Source organism: Ascidiella aspersa, chromosome 3 (genome assembly GCF_963924565.1).
Source record: "Ascidiella aspersa chromosome 3, kaAscAspe10.2, whole genome shotgun sequence".
In the NCBI taxonomy this organism is placed as follows: Eukaryota; Metazoa; Chordata; class Ascidiacea; order Phlebobranchia; family Ascidiidae; genus Ascidiella; species Ascidiella aspersa.
In genome coordinates this window covers 22361398-22379658 of record NC_139449.1, presented here as the reverse complement: position 1 = coordinate 22379658, position 18261 = coordinate 22361398, and the positions used below count along the sequence as shown (strand labels likewise).

At 41.9% G+C, this 18261-nt stretch overlaps 1 protein-coding gene across 1 annotated transcript; it reads right to left on the bottom strand.

Moving 5' to 3' along the window:
- Window positions 1-1555: 1555 nt before the first annotated feature.
- LOC146160870 (protein Wnt-3a-like) lies at window positions 1556-13034 on the bottom strand. The gene is made up of 6 exons (XM_083385532.1): window positions 12897-13034; window positions 8953-9126; window positions 8628-8701; window positions 5154-5257; window positions 4819-4974; window positions 1556-2646 (listed from the first exon to the last, which is right to left on the bottom strand). The coding sequence occupies exons 1-6, from the start codon at window positions 12986-12988 to the stop codon at window positions 2191-2193; spliced, it is 1056 nt and encodes a 351-aa protein (XP_083241658.1). The 5' UTR covers window positions 12989-13034; the 3' UTR covers window positions 1556-2190.
- Window positions 13035-18261: the final 5227 nt, after the last annotated feature.

Here is an 18261-nt window from a genome sequence, read left to right as displayed (position 1 = left end):
TCATCTCTAAACAGCACCCTATTCCTAAAAAATATTCACTTAAACGGAATCGGGAAGTTGAACCGAACCTAAACCGAAGTAACCGATTTTGTGCTTATTGTACCCCAAACTTAACCGTTTTTTTAAATAAGCAGTCACTAGCCAGTAGCCTACCCTATTATTGGGCTTAAAATCGGGACACTTCCAATTAGGCTCCAGATCTAGGATTAATTGTTTAAAAAAAAATGTGTCGTTACTAATATAGATTTAGCATGACGTCATCAAACTTGTAACTTAACGAGGTATTTTGTTGCCAGTTAAATTCTCGTGCGAATGAACAAATAAAAACAGGACTAAATGTGGGTTTTCTGGTTGTTTACGACAAATTAAAAAGTCAAATAAATCGGTTATCTTGATTAAATTTACACTTCAAAAAAGAATACCTCATTCTACTATAGACTAGACTGCTATGAAAACACACAAAAATACGTAAAAAGAAACAATTTGTACATTGGAATCATAGCTTATTTTACAAGTAGTATATAAACTTATCTAAAAAAGACCAAAGAAGCCAAATGTACTACAAACTCTAACAAGCCTATGTTTTTTCTGAAATAAATAAAAAAGCAATAAATAGTTACATTGAACTTCTCTTTTCGTAAACTTTTTTTGGCAAGTTTTTTCTTTTTGTGTTAGTTTGATCTCTTTTTAACATAACACTGAAATTTTCTAACAAAACCAAAAAAACACCTAAAAAAAAAATTCATTTGGATTTTTTTTCTAAAACAAAAAAGGCCTAAATTTTTAAATTTTACCTTAAAAAATCCTAACTGGCAAGTGGCAACCCTGCAATGCGCAAGCAATCAACCCAACCGCTGGACCAATTACACGCTGTAGTGACGTCACAATTACATTCACATTTAACACCAGGAAATAAAAACGCACATCATGCAACACTCTTTAAGTTGGCAAAACAGACCAATCGCAGCCAACTTGTATCCTAGTAATAGTAATGTATGGAAAAGTTGGCTTACTGAAAAAAACGATAAAAAGAAAAAGAAAATTTTGTAAAAGAAAATCCTAAATTCTGTAAAAGAAATCCTAAAAATCGATCGAAACTGTCCCGCCTACGTTTTCATTTATTTTCAATTTTTGTTTTCGCCAGGCCGACATCGAAAGTAAACCGGACTACCGGAAAAGAGCGAACCAAACCTGAATCGAAATGGGCAAACGGTTCGACTCCCTACTCCGAATATATATTTTAGGTTCAAGTATAATACAAAATTAATGCCTTCTATTTCTAATTGGTTAAATTTACGACTTAACTTTTTGAGGATTTTTGTAAAGCCTTATACCTTATCTTACGGGTATACAGAATATTACTGTATTTAACGGTCATATGCGCAAACCAAACGCCAAGTACAAACATTTGAAGTATTTTTCAGAGCTGGACAAAAACTACAACAATCACAGAGTGTCACACAGATGCAAATCGAATGGCGAGTTTATATTTTATTCACAGCAAGAAGCTATTCACAAATAAATAGCATTTTGATCGTAAGCATGTACTGCGAATATATTTAGAAATATGCGTACGACAAGTCCTACAGCAAGCTATAAAATGAACGTCAGACAGGCAAGCGAACGCTTCACCTTTCCACGATAAAAAAACACAAGGCTGGATTTTTCAGCATCATATTTAACCGCCTCAAACAAGGAAACATAGGCGTTTAAATATATAGTACCAATAGTGAAACACTGAATCATGTGTGAAGTGCGGACCTTCTTTATTGACAATCTTTTCTGCTGCGTTGTCCACGATAAACCGGAGTTTTTTTTTCCAACTGGCCACAGGTTGTCTTCGGCCATAAAAATGCAAAGCTTCAAAGAAATGTAGTTGTTTTGCCGAAATGTGTATATTTGGTCCCCGTCAGGTAACACGCAACATCTTTATTCGAAATCACATTAATTTGAATTTGTCTTTAATATTGAATATGATTCTTCAAGAAAATGTTTTAAATCATAATCTCGAAAACGCAAACTGCTGTTATCGTGTTTGGAACTATCGTCAGCACCTGCTGTCGGCTCTGTTACCGGAACTTCTCAAAGTCATACAAAAAATAGTCAAGCACCTCCTGACGAAGACCCACAATCGGCGGCGCCTTCCACAAGCTAGACCTTTAGTATCTTCAACGCGCTGGCGAGCGAGTGTCAGCGACAGTACCAGCCGGTGTACAGGTAGTTGCACTGCTGGCACTCTAACGTACAGCACCAGGAAAATGTGCAATGGCAGTTCCTGAGCTTGTACGTGCGCAGCTCAACGTGACGTCTGCCACAGCACAGCTTATCACAACCGTCCTCGCCGTAACTGGTTACGTTACACTGTCTTCCCTTGGTGCCAAATGAACCGAGCTTTTTGTTTGGCTTGCAGAAGTCGGTTCTGGTCTTATACGCGAACACCAACTCGTTTCCCGGCCGCCCTTTGCCGCCTCTCTTCAAGCGCAATTCCTTCTTGCGCATTTTTACGGCCACGGCCGAGTCGTACTTGCGCTTTAAATTGACGCTGATCTCGCGAATATCGCCCATTACATCGTAGCACGTGACCAACGCACACGAACCGCTCAGTCCGTGGCACTTGCATTTCCGTCGCACGCTGCTTCGAACCACCTGAAAAATACCAAGATTGCGATTTTCTTTCGGAAGATGTCAGTAGAGGCCTGTAGCCTTTGACAATTACCTCGAAATCGGTTTATCAGCAAAAAATACACTAAAAGAATAGGCTCATTTTAAGAGAAACAAACCAAAATACACGAAACGCTCTAAAAAGTCAAATATGCAGCATTCAAATCTCTACCATATGCCATTGTTGTGTTTATTCGTTTATCGGCCGAAATTTGTCCAAGTTTGACGTGTTAACGATATTGCGCGAACTCTAAGATCAATGTTTTCTTGGAGGGACGGCAGGCAATGATCTTGTTGCTACTTGCCCGGCGCTTTAAAAGCGCTAGCCATTTTTTATCGGCCACCTGGCGCAAACAATATAAACTTAGAGAGAAAATCATTAAACGGGCGCGTGCCGACTCGCGTTACTTGCATGACGCGTGTTAGTTAACCGCGAGCTTATAAGACCTCGTTCGCAGGTCTCCTTTTGCCCCGGACCAATATTTACGGTTTTGTAGCGGGCAAGGGCAACACCTGGTGGCGAGAGTTGGATAACTGGTGGTTTCAAATCTGATGACGTAAGCAGAGCTCGTAGCACTACATGCACGTGAATGCCCAGGCGATATGTGGAGCACTGACAACGTGACGAACAGGCGACTAATCCCATGTAACTGACATATGATATGCAAGACCCTGTCGGTTAGACAAATCGTGAAACTTTGGCATACCAGAGAAAAAATGCAATGCTGTCCTCTGTTGATTATAACAAAGTTTATTTAATGAAACTGACAGGTGTTTAATACGCTTTTATTAAGACCCTCTTTAATTGCTTTGTTTTGTCCATACCGCAATTCCATGTGGATAAAGAAGGTTGTGTTGCGGAAAAATATTGAAAAAAAAAAAAGAAAGGTTGTGTTGCGGAAAAATATTTTTGCTAAACTACCTTTAGTACTGGCCGTACTACTATAAGTCTAACTGTCGAAAAAGACTATTGCTCGAATTTGTTGCATAAATATTAGTTCAATAAAAATTCGTAAAGACGAAAGGATGCAATGATTTAAAACGAAAGCAAGCCAGAAGCTGCACCAAAATACAATAAAACAGGCTTCATTTTAAAATGGTTTCACCTGAATTGTTATTTAAATTAACATCCATACTAAACATTACGCTTACGCTCGGACAATTCAAGACAATTTGCAGTAGCAAGGCCAGGAAATTACCTAGCCTTTTTTTTATTCGCCTCTTGGTCGTATTGCTCATGGGTGCATAAAAACGCCGTAGTTTAAAACAGTTTTGCAGAACACCTAGAATAAATCAGATGACGCGATCGGAATTTTATCGTTGACCTGAAGTTTACATGGCACGAAAAACTTCAATTCACCAAGGACAACTTCCTGGAAACCCAAGTCTATAATTCAGTACACAAAAACTGTGATAACGGCTTTTCACTCGACTGTCTGTAAATTCAGCGCGCTTAATTAAGTGGTTTAGTCCGCCAAGACGAGTGGATAGACAGACAGTTCACCCGTCCGAACTTGAACTGTTTTGCCTGTGACCCTTGCCTATTCTTTTTTCACCAGGGGTTAAAACAATTCGGGCGTGTTGCCCAAAACCAATCGGGAGCCCCACTTGACCTGCGCTCGATTCTGTGCCGTGGTTAGGACGTCTCTTGAACCGAAAGAAACGGCTTGATTTTAAGGACTTCCGCGAACGTGCCGTTGCGAAAAAAACTACGCTTCGAAAACAAAATAAATGTTGCTGAGAAATTGTCTTTCGTGACAGCCTTTTAACATTATGGGTAACAAAAAACATAACGCAATAAAGAAAATCCAGCGTACACCCAGCTATAATATTATTAACTATTTACTTGGAATCCCCTTAATTCAAAACTATAGTGATGTCTGAGACTTGACATTTTATCCGATACTGATACCCGATATTTTTGGATGAATAGTAACGAAATCTGGTCCAATACCGAATGGCGTAATTTATACGCCTATTTAAGCAAAATAGATTAAATCGAAAAGTTTAATGGTATTTTTCAGGTTTTAGGCCAAAATTTGCTTAGCGTTAAGAAGTTTACTATAGGTGCAAATTCCTCACGTAGGACGCAAATTCCTCACGTAAGACGAAAGCGCTTTTATTTTGAAAATAGTTTTGGGGTTGTTTGGTACTTACTTGTAGGCCAACTTCTCTGTTGTGCCTTTCGAGGGCGCCGAAGAGTCCCTTTCTGGGCCTTCCGAAAAACGATAGCGCCACGTTGTGACCGAATCGTGTGTCGTCGGTCAGTTCCGGGACGAAGTAAGTTTGGTTCTTTAGGCGCCGATCGGATACCTGCGTTTAAGTTTTACTGTACTAATCAGCATTTGTTTTGTTATATTTTAGTTAAGGCAATGAAAGTTTAATAATGTCATACATTTCGTTTAGAATTAAACGTCGCAGTTAAATATGGCAAAACATACCTCTTACAAAGCAAGAGTTTATACTATTTAGGGAACAGAAATCCGTCCTACCGATGAGCAACGAAACGGTATGTCGCCCATTGTGCAAGATTTGGTGAGATCGTACGAGACGGAGGCAGCCAGCATGGCGTGGATAAACGCCTTTTCCTTGCCCTCTGCAAAGAAAACAATAACCGACATCAGTCAGCACTATTTTGTATTTGATACAGTTGTCTTGCTAGTAATTGCACTAGTAAGAGTTCTTTTTCCTAAAAATACCACAGTAGACAAAAACTAACTACGCTCTCCCTATGTTGTGTTTGGCAGCTAAAAATCAAATGAGCCATTTCACATAGAAATAACTGAAAGTGTATAAATTTCCGCGTTCCAACAATTTGATCTTTGGTGCGTCCAGTAACGAGTCCAAGGGGTAAGTGACACCATCAAAGGTGAACATAGGTCATGAAGCAGTTTAGAGTAAAGCATAAAATGCCCCAAAGCCAACTTAACCCCGGGGGTTAATGATTTTAGACTTGGAATGTCAAGGTGCTGGGAGAAGAGGGTCAGTTTTGTTATCGGCGCAGGCACGCAGCACCTGTTTAGTGAGCCACAGCAGTAGGTGAAGGCGACAGTGAGATAGGGGCTATTTGGGCTGCGTGTCTGGCATCGCTGTCTGTCAACGGCTTAGCAGACGGTGCTCAGATCTCAGCCAAGATAAAGCCGAGCCCCTAACGACACATCAAAGCCCCGGGAAATCTGAATCGAATCCTCCCTGTTTTGCGATGCGAGAAAGTTTTGCCGGGCAGCGAGACCCACAATGCTAAGAAAGGTGTGGTAAAAAAAGATTTGACAGTGTACGAGCTAAAAAATTTGCCTAATTGCATAGGTTTCAGAGAAAAATACCACTCACGTGAGCAACAAATGCATTTCTTCCTAAGTAAATAGGGACGACTTAACGTTAGGAATAAAAAAACACAATAGAGGAAAACCTTGTCACGACCAATTTTGAATCGCGGTGAATTTCTAAATTCAAGTGTTGCCAAGCAGTTTTACAGTCTGGATTAACGAATACAGCACCTCGCATCGGCGCGATGCCAATCGTATACATGTGACTGAATGTCTGAGTGCCAGTCTTAGTCGCGGGCCAAGTAGGAATTTAATTCGCAACCGCGTCCCGTCACATTCTGGCGGTTTATTTCACGCACACTCGAAAGTCGCCCGCTAACCTTGTCAGCGGGGAATCTTTCTAAGTCAAGGGGCACGGGGTGATAAACAGCAAGCGAAAAGTGCAAATTTCCGGTGTCCCTTTTTCTCGTCTCGAACGCGGACTGCGAACTTCGGGTCTGACGGTGCGTGTGTATATCTTGGCCCAATAATACGCAATCCGAGGTTGCGTGCCGTCGCGCAGCTTCTGTCCCTATCTCCTTTGTCGCGTCACAATGTGGACGGTGCGAGTTAAGCGGTGATTGATTGGAGGCGCAGATTTACTTTTGGCTACAATGCGTCGTCGCGCGCTGCGCACCAGCTTCAAAGGGCGGGAGATTTACGAGGTGGAGCCCGACTCGATAAACAGCAGCTCTAGGCCAGCGGTAGGGTGTAGCACGAGGCGCCTTTTCGCTGCCACCGGCACTAGTCACTCTGTTTATTCAAGGTTAATCGCAGCTTTGTGCCGCAAGGCGCTCGCGTCACGTCGCCAACCGGGGACGCAAAAGCAGGACGCTTGTCACCCGCCCCGCCCCAGGGCCGGCCCCCACCGCCATCTGATAAGAAAAGTCACGAGCTGTCGCCGGCTGGTTGGACACATCTGACTGATGACTGGACCGCCATTGTGACACGGGGCCACGCAGTGTGTGCGTAGCAGACGACGACGCATAAGCGGGTACAAAATAGACGACGGACAATGGACGCGGGCGCAGTGCGTCGCGCACGTTGAATAAATAGGAAGGCGGGTTGCGGGTTGTTGCCGCCTGTTTAGGGATGGCGAACACACATATTGAGTTTTGATCGATGAGACGGGCGGGATCACTTTCCACTTTCGGGGCGATTAACCCGGATTATCGCGCTGCTACTAATTGGAAATGATCGCCTTTTTGGGAACAGGTAGCACGCCATAAAGGGGATTGGTGAAACGTTCATCTCACTACATAAATAGGTCAAACAGAGCATAGATTGCCCTTATGATTACTTTTCAACATTCAAATGGAATAATTTTTGTTGAAAACAAGTTGCAAATCCAGGCAATCACATGACGTTCGAAATGACGCGAGTTCCTAACACCTGATATCACAGGCCCGAGCAAAGGCGACAGGTATCCCCTGTTTTTCGGCCCACTCGCATTGATCTCTATTCAATTTTCAGTCTATATAATCACGTTGTGGCAGAGGCCTATCATAAAGGATAAACAGCTGCGGACGCGCAAATCGGGTAAGTCGTCATTGCAAGCGTTACAGCAACCGATTCGAGGACGACCTGCGCACACGGCTGATCCGCTAATGGCCAGATGCACCTTTTGTGAAGACGGTCTATGCTGACTGGGAAAGCCGGGTAAAGAGGCGATGGCCAGGTGGAGACTGTCGGCAGTGTGCTTTGATATTTCGCCCGCCTTTAACTCGACGCTGTAGTTTCACACTTGCCATATAGTAGCATATAATCGCAAACAGCCGTTTTGCTGACTGATGGGATAAACGATTGATTAACGGGAGGGTTAAAGTTGCGACACTTTTACCGTAAAGGGGGTAAAACTTGATATCATGTCAAACGAATTTAACGTACATCTAACTCTTTCTTTTACATCTTTTTAGGCTGAGAAGGTTGGCGAATCCAAGTATGGAATTAAATATTCAGCACTGTTAGGTAATAAAGTTCAGCAATATAATAAGGTATAATCTGTTGTTGATCGTCTCATTGCGGTTACGGCGCATATACAACCAAAAAGGGCAAGTCCTGTTTTATTACCGCTATCCACTCTAACCGCAAAAAAGCGCGCCGTGTCCAAATCAGACAGGAGCCCGCGAGCATTGCACGCGACCCATTGTAATTACCCAGGGGCACGCGCGTCCCCTAACCCCACCTACCCCGAACGCCCAGTAGCAGCGCAAGTGTGAGCCTGACAGGTATTCAGATTGAAATCAGTGGGCGGGTCGAGACGAGCATGCTGTTGTTGAACAGCAAACGCGCGAGAGTTTTAACCTATTGCCCTGCTGTAGTGGCGTATTTTTTGCCCCAGCGCTGGTGCGATGCGCGCCTACGGGAAGCCAATAATTAAGGGGCGGTGGGTAATTAGCCCAAATTGGGGCGCGGGGGTGCGCGTGCCCACGAAATAGTTCAATTTGCAGCCAGACTATACGCGTCGTTTGGGGTGAGCGTCGGGGTGGCCCCAACGATAGGAAAAACCGTAGGGTGTGGTTCCATGAATAAATACGCACGTTGTTTCGAGCACAACCGTCTCGATTTTTATTTTTCCCATGAAGTAAATTTTCCAAAATTAAGGGTTATGGTTATGCAATGTTTACCGCTAGCCAATTTTATTAAATTAGAATGACGCACTTGCTTTCAGAAGTGGAGAGAATGCATTTTTCCTCGCTGGGCCGGGATACGTCGAACAATTCCACCGACTGTGTCTGCGTTAACAAACAAAGTTTTACTTTGAAAATAAGCGATGTTTAAACATTTTTATATTAAATTTATAAAAGAATGCCTAAATCCTATTTTAATGTCGATGTACAAGTCGTTGGAAAATAAAAAAAAAACGACACAGCCGAAACCCCGACACGATAAGTTAACATATCACAGTGGCATGAGCAGTATTGTGGTTGACATAACTTGCATTATCAATTTTCATTCTTGTTCTAGTCCTTATATTTATACTGACCTGAACACCGACTTGCATTCGTCGACTCCCAGGTTGATCCCCTTACTGATGTGATGCATGAGCATTGTGTGATTCTGGCAGAACCGGCGTTGGTGTCCGGTCATATGAGGGAGACCCCGGCAGTACTTGGCCGCGCTGGAAGATTTCGCGTCAAACGGGGGCACGTTAAGCAACCTAATTGAAACAAATTGTATCACGTGTAAATATCTTTCATTTAGCCTAAAAGGTATGGGTTTCCGAATGCGTCGTGAAACTACAGTCGCGAAAAGAGTGGGCGCTTATTCTCGAAACGGCAAGGAAACCTTCTTTGAGTTGTGGTTTACGGGTTTAAGCTCTTTTTCGGGAAGAATGCAATTAATGTGGCGGAGAATGGGATATGTCATAGTTCTGTGACGCCACTAATTCTGACTCAAACAGCACCGCTCGCGATGCGGTAGCGATTTACGACGAACAAACGGACCAGTGATGTCATAGTCAACAGCGACGTTCCAGCCACAATCCGGGCGCAGCGAGGGACTTATAATCCTGAATGGACAGACACGGTGTGGATGAAATCCCACTGTTTTGTCAATATTTGCAAGCGGTAAGGGGGCCGAGCGGCGAACGAACCTATCTCCCAAATTCGCCCGGGTTTATTGGTTCGGATTTAAAGGCAGCGAGTGAAATTGGCTGAAAGGTGTGAGTACCTCCCGCGTGGTCGCAGGGTCGGTAACACTGGGGTCGCTAAACCGGGTCTAATTGTTGGGCAAGAAGTCACAGACCCACCTTCCAGCCGTCATTCGTCCCGGCAAAGATGGGGATGTCGATAATGTCAGTAGCGGAAGGTAGTGTGGCCGACTTGAAAGCGCCCGGCAAAATGCCCCACCATTAATCGCGTCGCTTTGATCAGCGCTTTATTACGTCAGGGCAAACAGTGATTTACGCTGTCACGTGATAGCGCGGACACCTGTTTTTTCGATGAGGCGAAAAAAAAGTGCCGGAACGATTTTAATTGCTTCGAGCTTGAACGCGAGTCGGCGCGCCGAAAAGACAATATTCCGCAGTTGGCTAATTTTAACTCCAGTAAATGTTTTACGGCGGGTAGGTGGCCACAAGGGTCGATGGTAAACACGGGAAATAAAATTTTATGTGTGGTTGCGCCATTTTGCGACAAGCTTCTAATCACTTGGGGCTTAACGTCTAGTTTTCAAAGGAAGTGATTGCCTCAACACTGGGCTTATAATATTTTAGTTTTGCTTTCGCTGTACGATGGTCCAACAGTCAACATCTCATGTGAATACCTTAGGATTGAAACGAACTAAATTGACTTCTGTACACCTGGCCAAGCTCTGTGAAACAGTAAACGTTGGGAAAAGAGGCAAACCGAAACCTCCACCACCGATAGAAATTCTTTTCAGAGGTCGTGAGATACGCAAACACGCTTGCTTTCAGTCACTTGCACGTTCCATTATTTGATTTCTCGACAGTGCAGCAACTGTCGATCGGTATCTATTGCGGACTGTGTAAAGTGACTACATATATGGCGCGATATGTACCTTTGTGTTTTTAATAACGCGTTAATTTATACCTGACATAGAAAAATGTATTTAAACGTCGTGGTCGCACGCAACTGTATAATCGGGTGTGCTGAAAACACACCGCGACAGCGAATTGCTGAGGAGGCGCAATATAATTGCCAGAGCCGGAAGATCGCGACTCTTTTCTTGACGGCGGCCCGTCAGAAGTGTTTTCGCGCCATAGATCAACGTCAGATGTCCTCTCCGGGAAGCGCGCGCCAGTCACGGCACCCGGGGGGACTTTGCCCCCACGCCGGGCACCCCCGCAGACGCTTGTCATTTTTTGCCGAGGCCCCGGTGGCCTAATTTATCGACCACACATCATGAGTCTGAGTTTGGATGCGTCGTCCTGCTGGCGACAGCGATTCACCTTTCCAGTCCCCTGTGTGATGGAAAAGCGACAAACAGATTGCAAGGCGGCCGTAAAACAGTCGCGGCGAGTCACTGCGCTCCATTCTCGTATTTGCCTTTCGTTTAGGCGCGACGGAAAATTTATTTATGACGTCCCGTCGGCGGCGATGTAGAGGCCCGAAGTGGACGCTCGGCCTTTTCTCAGTAAGTTCTGTCGCAATTGGACATTTACGTTTTACGACGTCTTTCCTGAAAAAACCCTTACCGGAAATTTGACAAAACGTACAAACAGCTCTGTGCGGAGGCTTTATATACGGTTTCGTGACAACCTGTCGTGTGCAAATTCAATCACACTTCCTATAAAATAAAAAATGCGGAAATCATTTGTCAATCACGACGATACTTTTCGATTAATGCCAGATGATTTAGATTTTACAACAATGATTTTATGTAAATTAATAAACAGAACCAAATTGCTCGTAACTGTTCAAAATATTCATTCTTTTTAGTATCAAAATGGCGTAAACCCCAGTCGGTTTATTAAAGGTCGGCCTGGAAACCAGGTCAGACTATTAAAAGTTGTTGCTGATACGAAAATCAGGTTAACGAATAATTACTTTTTATTGATCAGTTCCAGAGTTCACGATGAATGGTTTGTTCCACATGCAAGGCAATTTCAGCCGCAAGATGAGAGATTGCGAGTAAATTATGCTAGAAGGCGCTGCACACCCGACTACATATTTCATCAATCGTTAGACCACCTGGCTACGGGCGTTAGGTTACCAAACTTGGCGAATACACGCCCGTTGCAGTATGGCATGACTAATCGCAGACCCCGGCTCCGGTAGTTTTGAACCGTGTGTTGTTTGCCCTGTTGATTGTTTACGAGATTTGGAAAGGGAAGCGCGGTAGAGGGGTTAGCGATGACCCGCAATTCATATTGATCGCTTGGCTAAACTTAGAGAGTTCCGACAGGGCGGGGTTTTGTGCTCAGATCGACACTTTATGATAATACAAACATCTGATGAAAACAAAAAGTTGTTTGACGCTTTGTATTGTACTTCAAATAAATTTAACAAATAAAAAAATACACTTTCATACCACCTGATGTAGGCTAACTTGCTGTATGCCGCTTAGGCGATTTAAACAGCTCGGAGTGCAATACCGGGAAAGAAGCGCTCGCCAAGGCGCACGCAAATTTTTTTCACAGCCCGATACGTGCTTTGGCCCGGCGCGAGCTACTTTGCACCACATGTCGAAAACGTTCATGGAACCCAAAAATGCCATTTGGTGATAAAAAATAAACAACCAATTAATTTTCCTGTAATTTTGTTGTTTCACTGGTAGCGTTACATTACCAACGATCACTTGGGATGTAATTTGGGCGAACATCGTTTGTTGTAGAAAGCAAGAGACATCCGAAAACAAACAAAAATGCACGCACAGCTATAAAAATATTGTTGGATGTGTAAAAATAAAATACTTGTGGCATTGTTCTTGTTACAGTTAAGCCTGCATACCCGCGGAGACTATGGGACACGTGAAGTCTGCGTAAGTGCCACAACCGGGAAAAATCCAGTCCAGGTGAAGCGCCCCTCTGCCTTGTGCGCGCTAACTGTCCCATGACTCGTTGCGATTTAGCCATAAACGAGGCACTGACGGGCGACTGCTTCTGCTGGTGATGATGGATTCCCGCAACGCCGTAATTCCACCAATTTTTATCGACGCGTTGAAAGGATATTTGACGTTCGCGCTTGCCAGGGGTCGCCCCGGATAGCATTTGCGGGACATCGGCATTCCGGTAACCTCAAGGTGTCGCCCAGTTTGCATGCCTGAGTTTGTAACCAGTCTTACTGCTTTATTATCGCGTCGCTTGGATGCTTGCATTCGCTTTTTAGTTTTATGTGTGATAAACTACATGCGTTCCATACCATCCTTATTAGCATGTCATTACAGTAAATTACAGGTTGGAAAACTTCGTGCACCATACAGGATAGGACGATTTTTCATTTATTACACGCATATAGAGTGACTTACCACCATGTGGCGTTTGATATAAGTGAGCTCCAACTCCAGATGCAGTAAACCAGAAGGAGAATACTGGACCTCGATCCATATAAGGCGCGCATGGTTAACGTCGTCGACAAAAATCAGAAAAACCCTATTCGACGTATTTCCTTCAATAAAATTATCAAAAAGTTATTTGATCCAAAGAAACTGAACAATTTAATACAGGAATAGTATAGCCGTATCAAAATATATCTTGACGTGAAGTTGCAATAATTCGGATGCTTCAAGCATTGGCAAAACCCACAACAGTCGTTATATAAATTTATGAAAGAAAATACTACAAAATAGGTTTAGTATAAAAAACAGCACAACATATTTCAAAACAGATTGTTTTTATTCAACCGCGCATTAATGGTATACTTGCTGCTGAACAATAAATTTGCATTCTTTCTCAATCCTCCCCAAGCCATTGATCCTCTAAAATAATAGTGACACAAATAAAACTAAATTCTTTAATCAATCTACATTTTTACATTGGTATTTGGCCCACTGGTTGAGAACCGCTGCTCTAAATCCTGATCGTGTTTTCGGGGCATTTTGAGATGTTTTGAAGTTAGCGATATTGCGGGATAAATAGGAAGCCTAATTATGTCACAGTGTCATTAAAAATAAAAGTCTTATTGTCTGGTAGTTTTTTTTAATTTTACTTAGATTTATTACACAAACACGCACCGACAAATTGAAAGTTAATTCGATCCGCATCGTATAACACACAAGTTTGATTTTGGGCAGTTTTATAGTTAAATATAAACCATGAACATCTCCATTGCTGGTTTCAAAAGGTATATGCAATATGCATATATAAGTTATTATTGCGTCGTAGTATCTTGTTTTTGTTCTGTCTTTTCCTTAAGAACTTTAAAAAACAATCGAGATCGCATGTATTCTTAACTTTGACACAAAGTCGAACTGGTTCGAAACTGAAAAATAAGTTGGCGACACGTGTAATCGCAAATTCTACGTTCATCTCATTTTAAGACTAAAATTTTATTTAAATTAATTAAAGCATTATCAAGAAACCGTTGTTGTTGCTATACGCTGCAGCTGCAAGTATAGCCCTTCGCTTTCTCCTAGTGTAATATTACAACCGGTAAGAAGTTTGTAAAATTTCCATGTTTAATATCGAACAAATGTGGTTGAATTTGAGGCGTGTAGTTGTGCTAACAACCAAATATGTCAAAGTGAGGGCAAAACGACAGATAGGTATGTTAGAATTTAATAAAGTCCTAAATCACGTAAAGCGCTAGCCTGTTTCTGTGGCCTGGTCGTAAAAATAGCCACCGTCAGTCGTCGGTGCATACTTAGTGACATCGCAAATAGGGTATCGCATTTTGAAAAAAAAATATCTATTTGGACAAAGTGGAAAGGGTTTTTCAAATATTCCTAGTAGAAATACCAAAAAATAATTTAAATGATGGTTATTGTGAAACAAATTCGTTCTTTATCTTTTAAAATCCCTAATCAAAGCTCTTTTGTCATTTTTCGTCATCTAATGCGCAAGGGGCATTGGTTTGCACAATTTCTCTAGAATTTAATACAGGAATAAAACTCCGGCAATACAATAAACCAGTAATAGGCGTTTCTGTGGCGTAAAGTATTTATTGACCTGCGTGAAAAACGAATGGACATATACGTGCGTATGAAATAAAACATTCTTCGATCACTAAATATTTCTACGTAAACCAAGAGGAAGCAACTGCCCCATTTATGCCACCAGCAGTAAGTCCTAAAGTTTGCATCAGGGTTGGTAGCCGAGGTCGCATATACGGGCGTTTATGTCGCATATACGGCCGCTTGTAGGTCGCATATACGGGCGGAGATGTTGCATATACGGGCGTTCGCATAATGTCGCATATACGGGCGAATTTCTCTACCGAACATACTGTGTGGTGTAAGGCGTCGGAATGGCGTTCTATCAAATTTTAGTAGGCCATTATGAAGTGTTTGTGTTGCCTGACAGTTATGACGTCATATCATGTCTTCATCGTGACGTCACACTCATCAAGTGCTGTAGTAAATAGCTCATATTTGGCTAGGTCGCATATACGGGAGTTCGCATAATGTCGCATATACGGGCGAATTTCTCTACTGAACACACTGTGTGGTTTAAGGCGTCAAAACGGCGTTCGAATAAATTTTAGTTGGCCATTATAAAATGTTTGAATTGCATGACAGTTATGACATCATATTATGTCTTCATCGTGAGGTCACACTAATCTAGTGGTGTAGTAAATTACCTATATATTTGGCTAGGTCTCAGATACGGGCGTTCGCATAATGTCGCATATACGGGCGAATTTCTCTACTGAACATACTGTGTGATTTAAGGCGTCAAAACGGCGTTCGAATGAATTTTAGTTGACCATTATAAAATGTTTGTGTTGCCTGACAGTTATAACGTCATATTATGTCTTCATAATTACGCCACACTAATCTAGTGGTGTAGTAAATTACCATACTGTAATACTGACGGTCCTAACGATTCTTGCTAACAAAATACAGCAGCTGCCAATTAACACACTCAAAATACATTTGTATTGGATAAATAAAAAATATAAACAAAACTATAAAACAAGACTATAAATTAGCAAACGGTTTATATAAGGTTATTTTGTTACATCATACATTCGATTTTTGTTCTGGTAATGTATTTCACATTTTGCTTGATTTCTTGTCGGTTAGCTGACCGTCATAAAATATGGCTTTGTCTCCATGGTAAATTTCGATATACAGCGAGCCAATCCAAAATTTGGCAGCAAAATCGTATAATCTTTTATTTAAAGAAAACAATTACCAAACAAATACTGTAAAACGTAAAATAAAATACCGCGAAATCCAAAAAAGAACGCAACGATATTGCAATAATAATAGTATATACTCACTTGCGGGAGGCTATTTGTATGTTTAAAACAACAGATAAGTAAATGAAAAATAAATAACAGGTGTAGTATATATCAAACTAGATTTTTTCATTAAACACAGTGTTTCTACTGAGGACCGCGACTGAAGTGACAAGAAGGATTAGGAACATAAAAAATGAATTTATTTAATTTTAAGTTAAAAAAATTATTCGAACGCCGTTTTGACGCCTTAAACCACACAGTATGTTCGGTAGAGAAATTCGCCCGTATATGCGACATTATGCGAACGCCCGTATATGCGACCTAGCCAAATATGAGCTATTTACTACAGCGCTTGATGAGTGTGACGTCACGATGAAGACATGATCTGACGTCATAACTGTCAGGCAACACAAACACTTCATAAAGGCCTACTAAAATCTGATAGAACGCCATTCCGACGCCTTACACCACACAGTATGTTCGGTAGAGAAATTCGCCCGTATATGCGACATTATGCGAACGCCCGTATATGCGACATCTCCGCCCGTATATGCGACCAACAACCGCCCGTATATGCGACATAAACGCCCGTATATGCGACCTCGGCTACCAACCCCTCTCAAAGTTTGGGCTATAAAACGATCTTTATTACCGATATAAATTACTGGTTTTAAACTACACCTTTGGCCCTTTATCGGGTAAAATAGGTCCCCCAAATTTGACAAGTGATGAGCCATATACAAACAGCAAGCTTGGTTATTTTTAAGAAAGCCGTATAATTATTGTAACCTTTCAAACTGGGATTATCTCTGCTTGCTCTTAGATTTATAGGTTTGTTGAGAAACGCACCAGCAGACACTGAATAACACAAAACACTTTTAATGTATAAGGTAAACAAGTGTTACATAAATTAGCGCATCATTATTGTCCATTAACTAAAGAGCAACCTGGCGAAATTTTTCGCATTTTATCGTTTTCGCGTAGAATAGAGAAACTTTCTCAAAAGGTTGCTCGCTTTTCTCGTTTCTATGCTATTCAACCATTTTTTTAATTGCAAAAAAATATCTCGTCACTCAGTTGATTTGTAACTTCATTTTAGAAGGATCAGCCTGGCACAAACTGATACTGAAATACTGCATAAGCTTTTACATCGCTGTTAGTTTCATCTCACCTGTAACTAAAAAACGCATATGTGAAGCGCACCGTCCTGCATAGGCGGCCTAACTCCGCGATAAACATGTCCAAAATTGCTTCGATTTTTGCGTGTGCCGTTCAATCGTGGCACGGGAGCAAAACTCCAGCCGCCAAGCCTTTTTACAACCTTTTTTATATGCGTCTGGCAATTCGGGCGAGCTCCGTCGTCTCGGACTGCCCACGGCCGACTGGTGCTCGGCAGAAGTGCCCCGTCACCTTTCAAGAAATCATTTTGTCTGGGGATAGAACGACCGTGGGCAAAACGACAACTCGGCCGCCTTTTTCTGGGAAAAACTGCCCTTCCTCTTGCCTCTAAATTACCGTCGTTGCCATGCAGATTTTGTCGTGAAATAATATGAAAAAAATTTCATATAAAAAAAGAACAAAGCTTTTGATATATTTTTATCCTTGACGTGAGTTATGTTTTGTGATGTCATATATCAGAAAATCTCAAAAAAATAATATTATCACGATAAAAAGTCTACTTGAAATGTTTATGCCAAAAATGATATAACAAATTTAAATGTTACAAACAAACAAAAGGATATACTTGCTTTGTATGTGTATTAACAACAGAATCTGGCCCTCCAACAGAACACATAATGCCGACGATAAAAGTTCTAAAATTTATTAATAAAAGCTTGAGAAGCGCACCGCTCCGAACAAAAATCAGTCAGCAAGGTGTAAAACTTTAATACAAATATGCATTTCGCCTATATACTTGTATTAAAATGAGTCACGTTTTTGTTTTAAATAAATTTTCTTGAAATAATCTTACGCCGCCAAAATAAAACAAGTCGTAGTAATATGGGGTAACAGTAGTACCTCACTTTGACGATAATATGACCCACTTTTTGTAAAAACAGTACACTGGGTGATTTAGTAGAAATAGAAACGCCCGTAATAATTAACGACTAAAACTAAAACAGCGTTACCACAAAATTAGACTACAACCTCCGGTCTGAAATTGATTGGCGTCCAGTAAATCAGTAAGGCGTCTGAGTTCGTTTAAAGCACGTCGATATCCGCGGCATCGAGTGACATTTTTCCAAAAGTTTTGAGTTTTAGCTGTTTGTTCAAAAATCGTCCGTATTGATTGGTATTTTCTGGCCGCGAAAAGTTGAAGCGACGGTCTGTGGCGTTCCCACGCACTCTTGGTCGCGATTTGCTTGACAAACTGCTGTCAACGGCGCATTATCGCAGATGACTTATTCGGCGACGCACTGCGGCCGCTTTTGTGTTTTGTGTAAGGGCCTCAAAAGCCGAGCGATTGTGGTCGAACTCGCTCATATCTA

What these genes read in the sequence shown, in the direction of transcription:
- LOC146160870 (XM_083385532.1), bottom strand. Translation starts at nt 12,988, where the DNA reads ATGCGCGCCTTATATGGATCGAGGTCCAGTATTCTCCTTCTGGTTTAC. An exon ending in CTCTCCACTTCTGAAAGCAA is followed by an intron (nt 5,258 to 8,627) that starts GTGCGTCATTCT and finishes TTTTCTTTGCAG; the next exon opens with AGGGCAAGGAAAAGGCGTTT. An exon ending in ACAGAGAAGTTGGCCTACAA is followed by an intron (nt 2,647 to 4,818) that starts GTAAGTACCAAA and finishes GGTATTTTTCAG; the next exon opens with GTGGTTCGAAGCAGCGTGCG.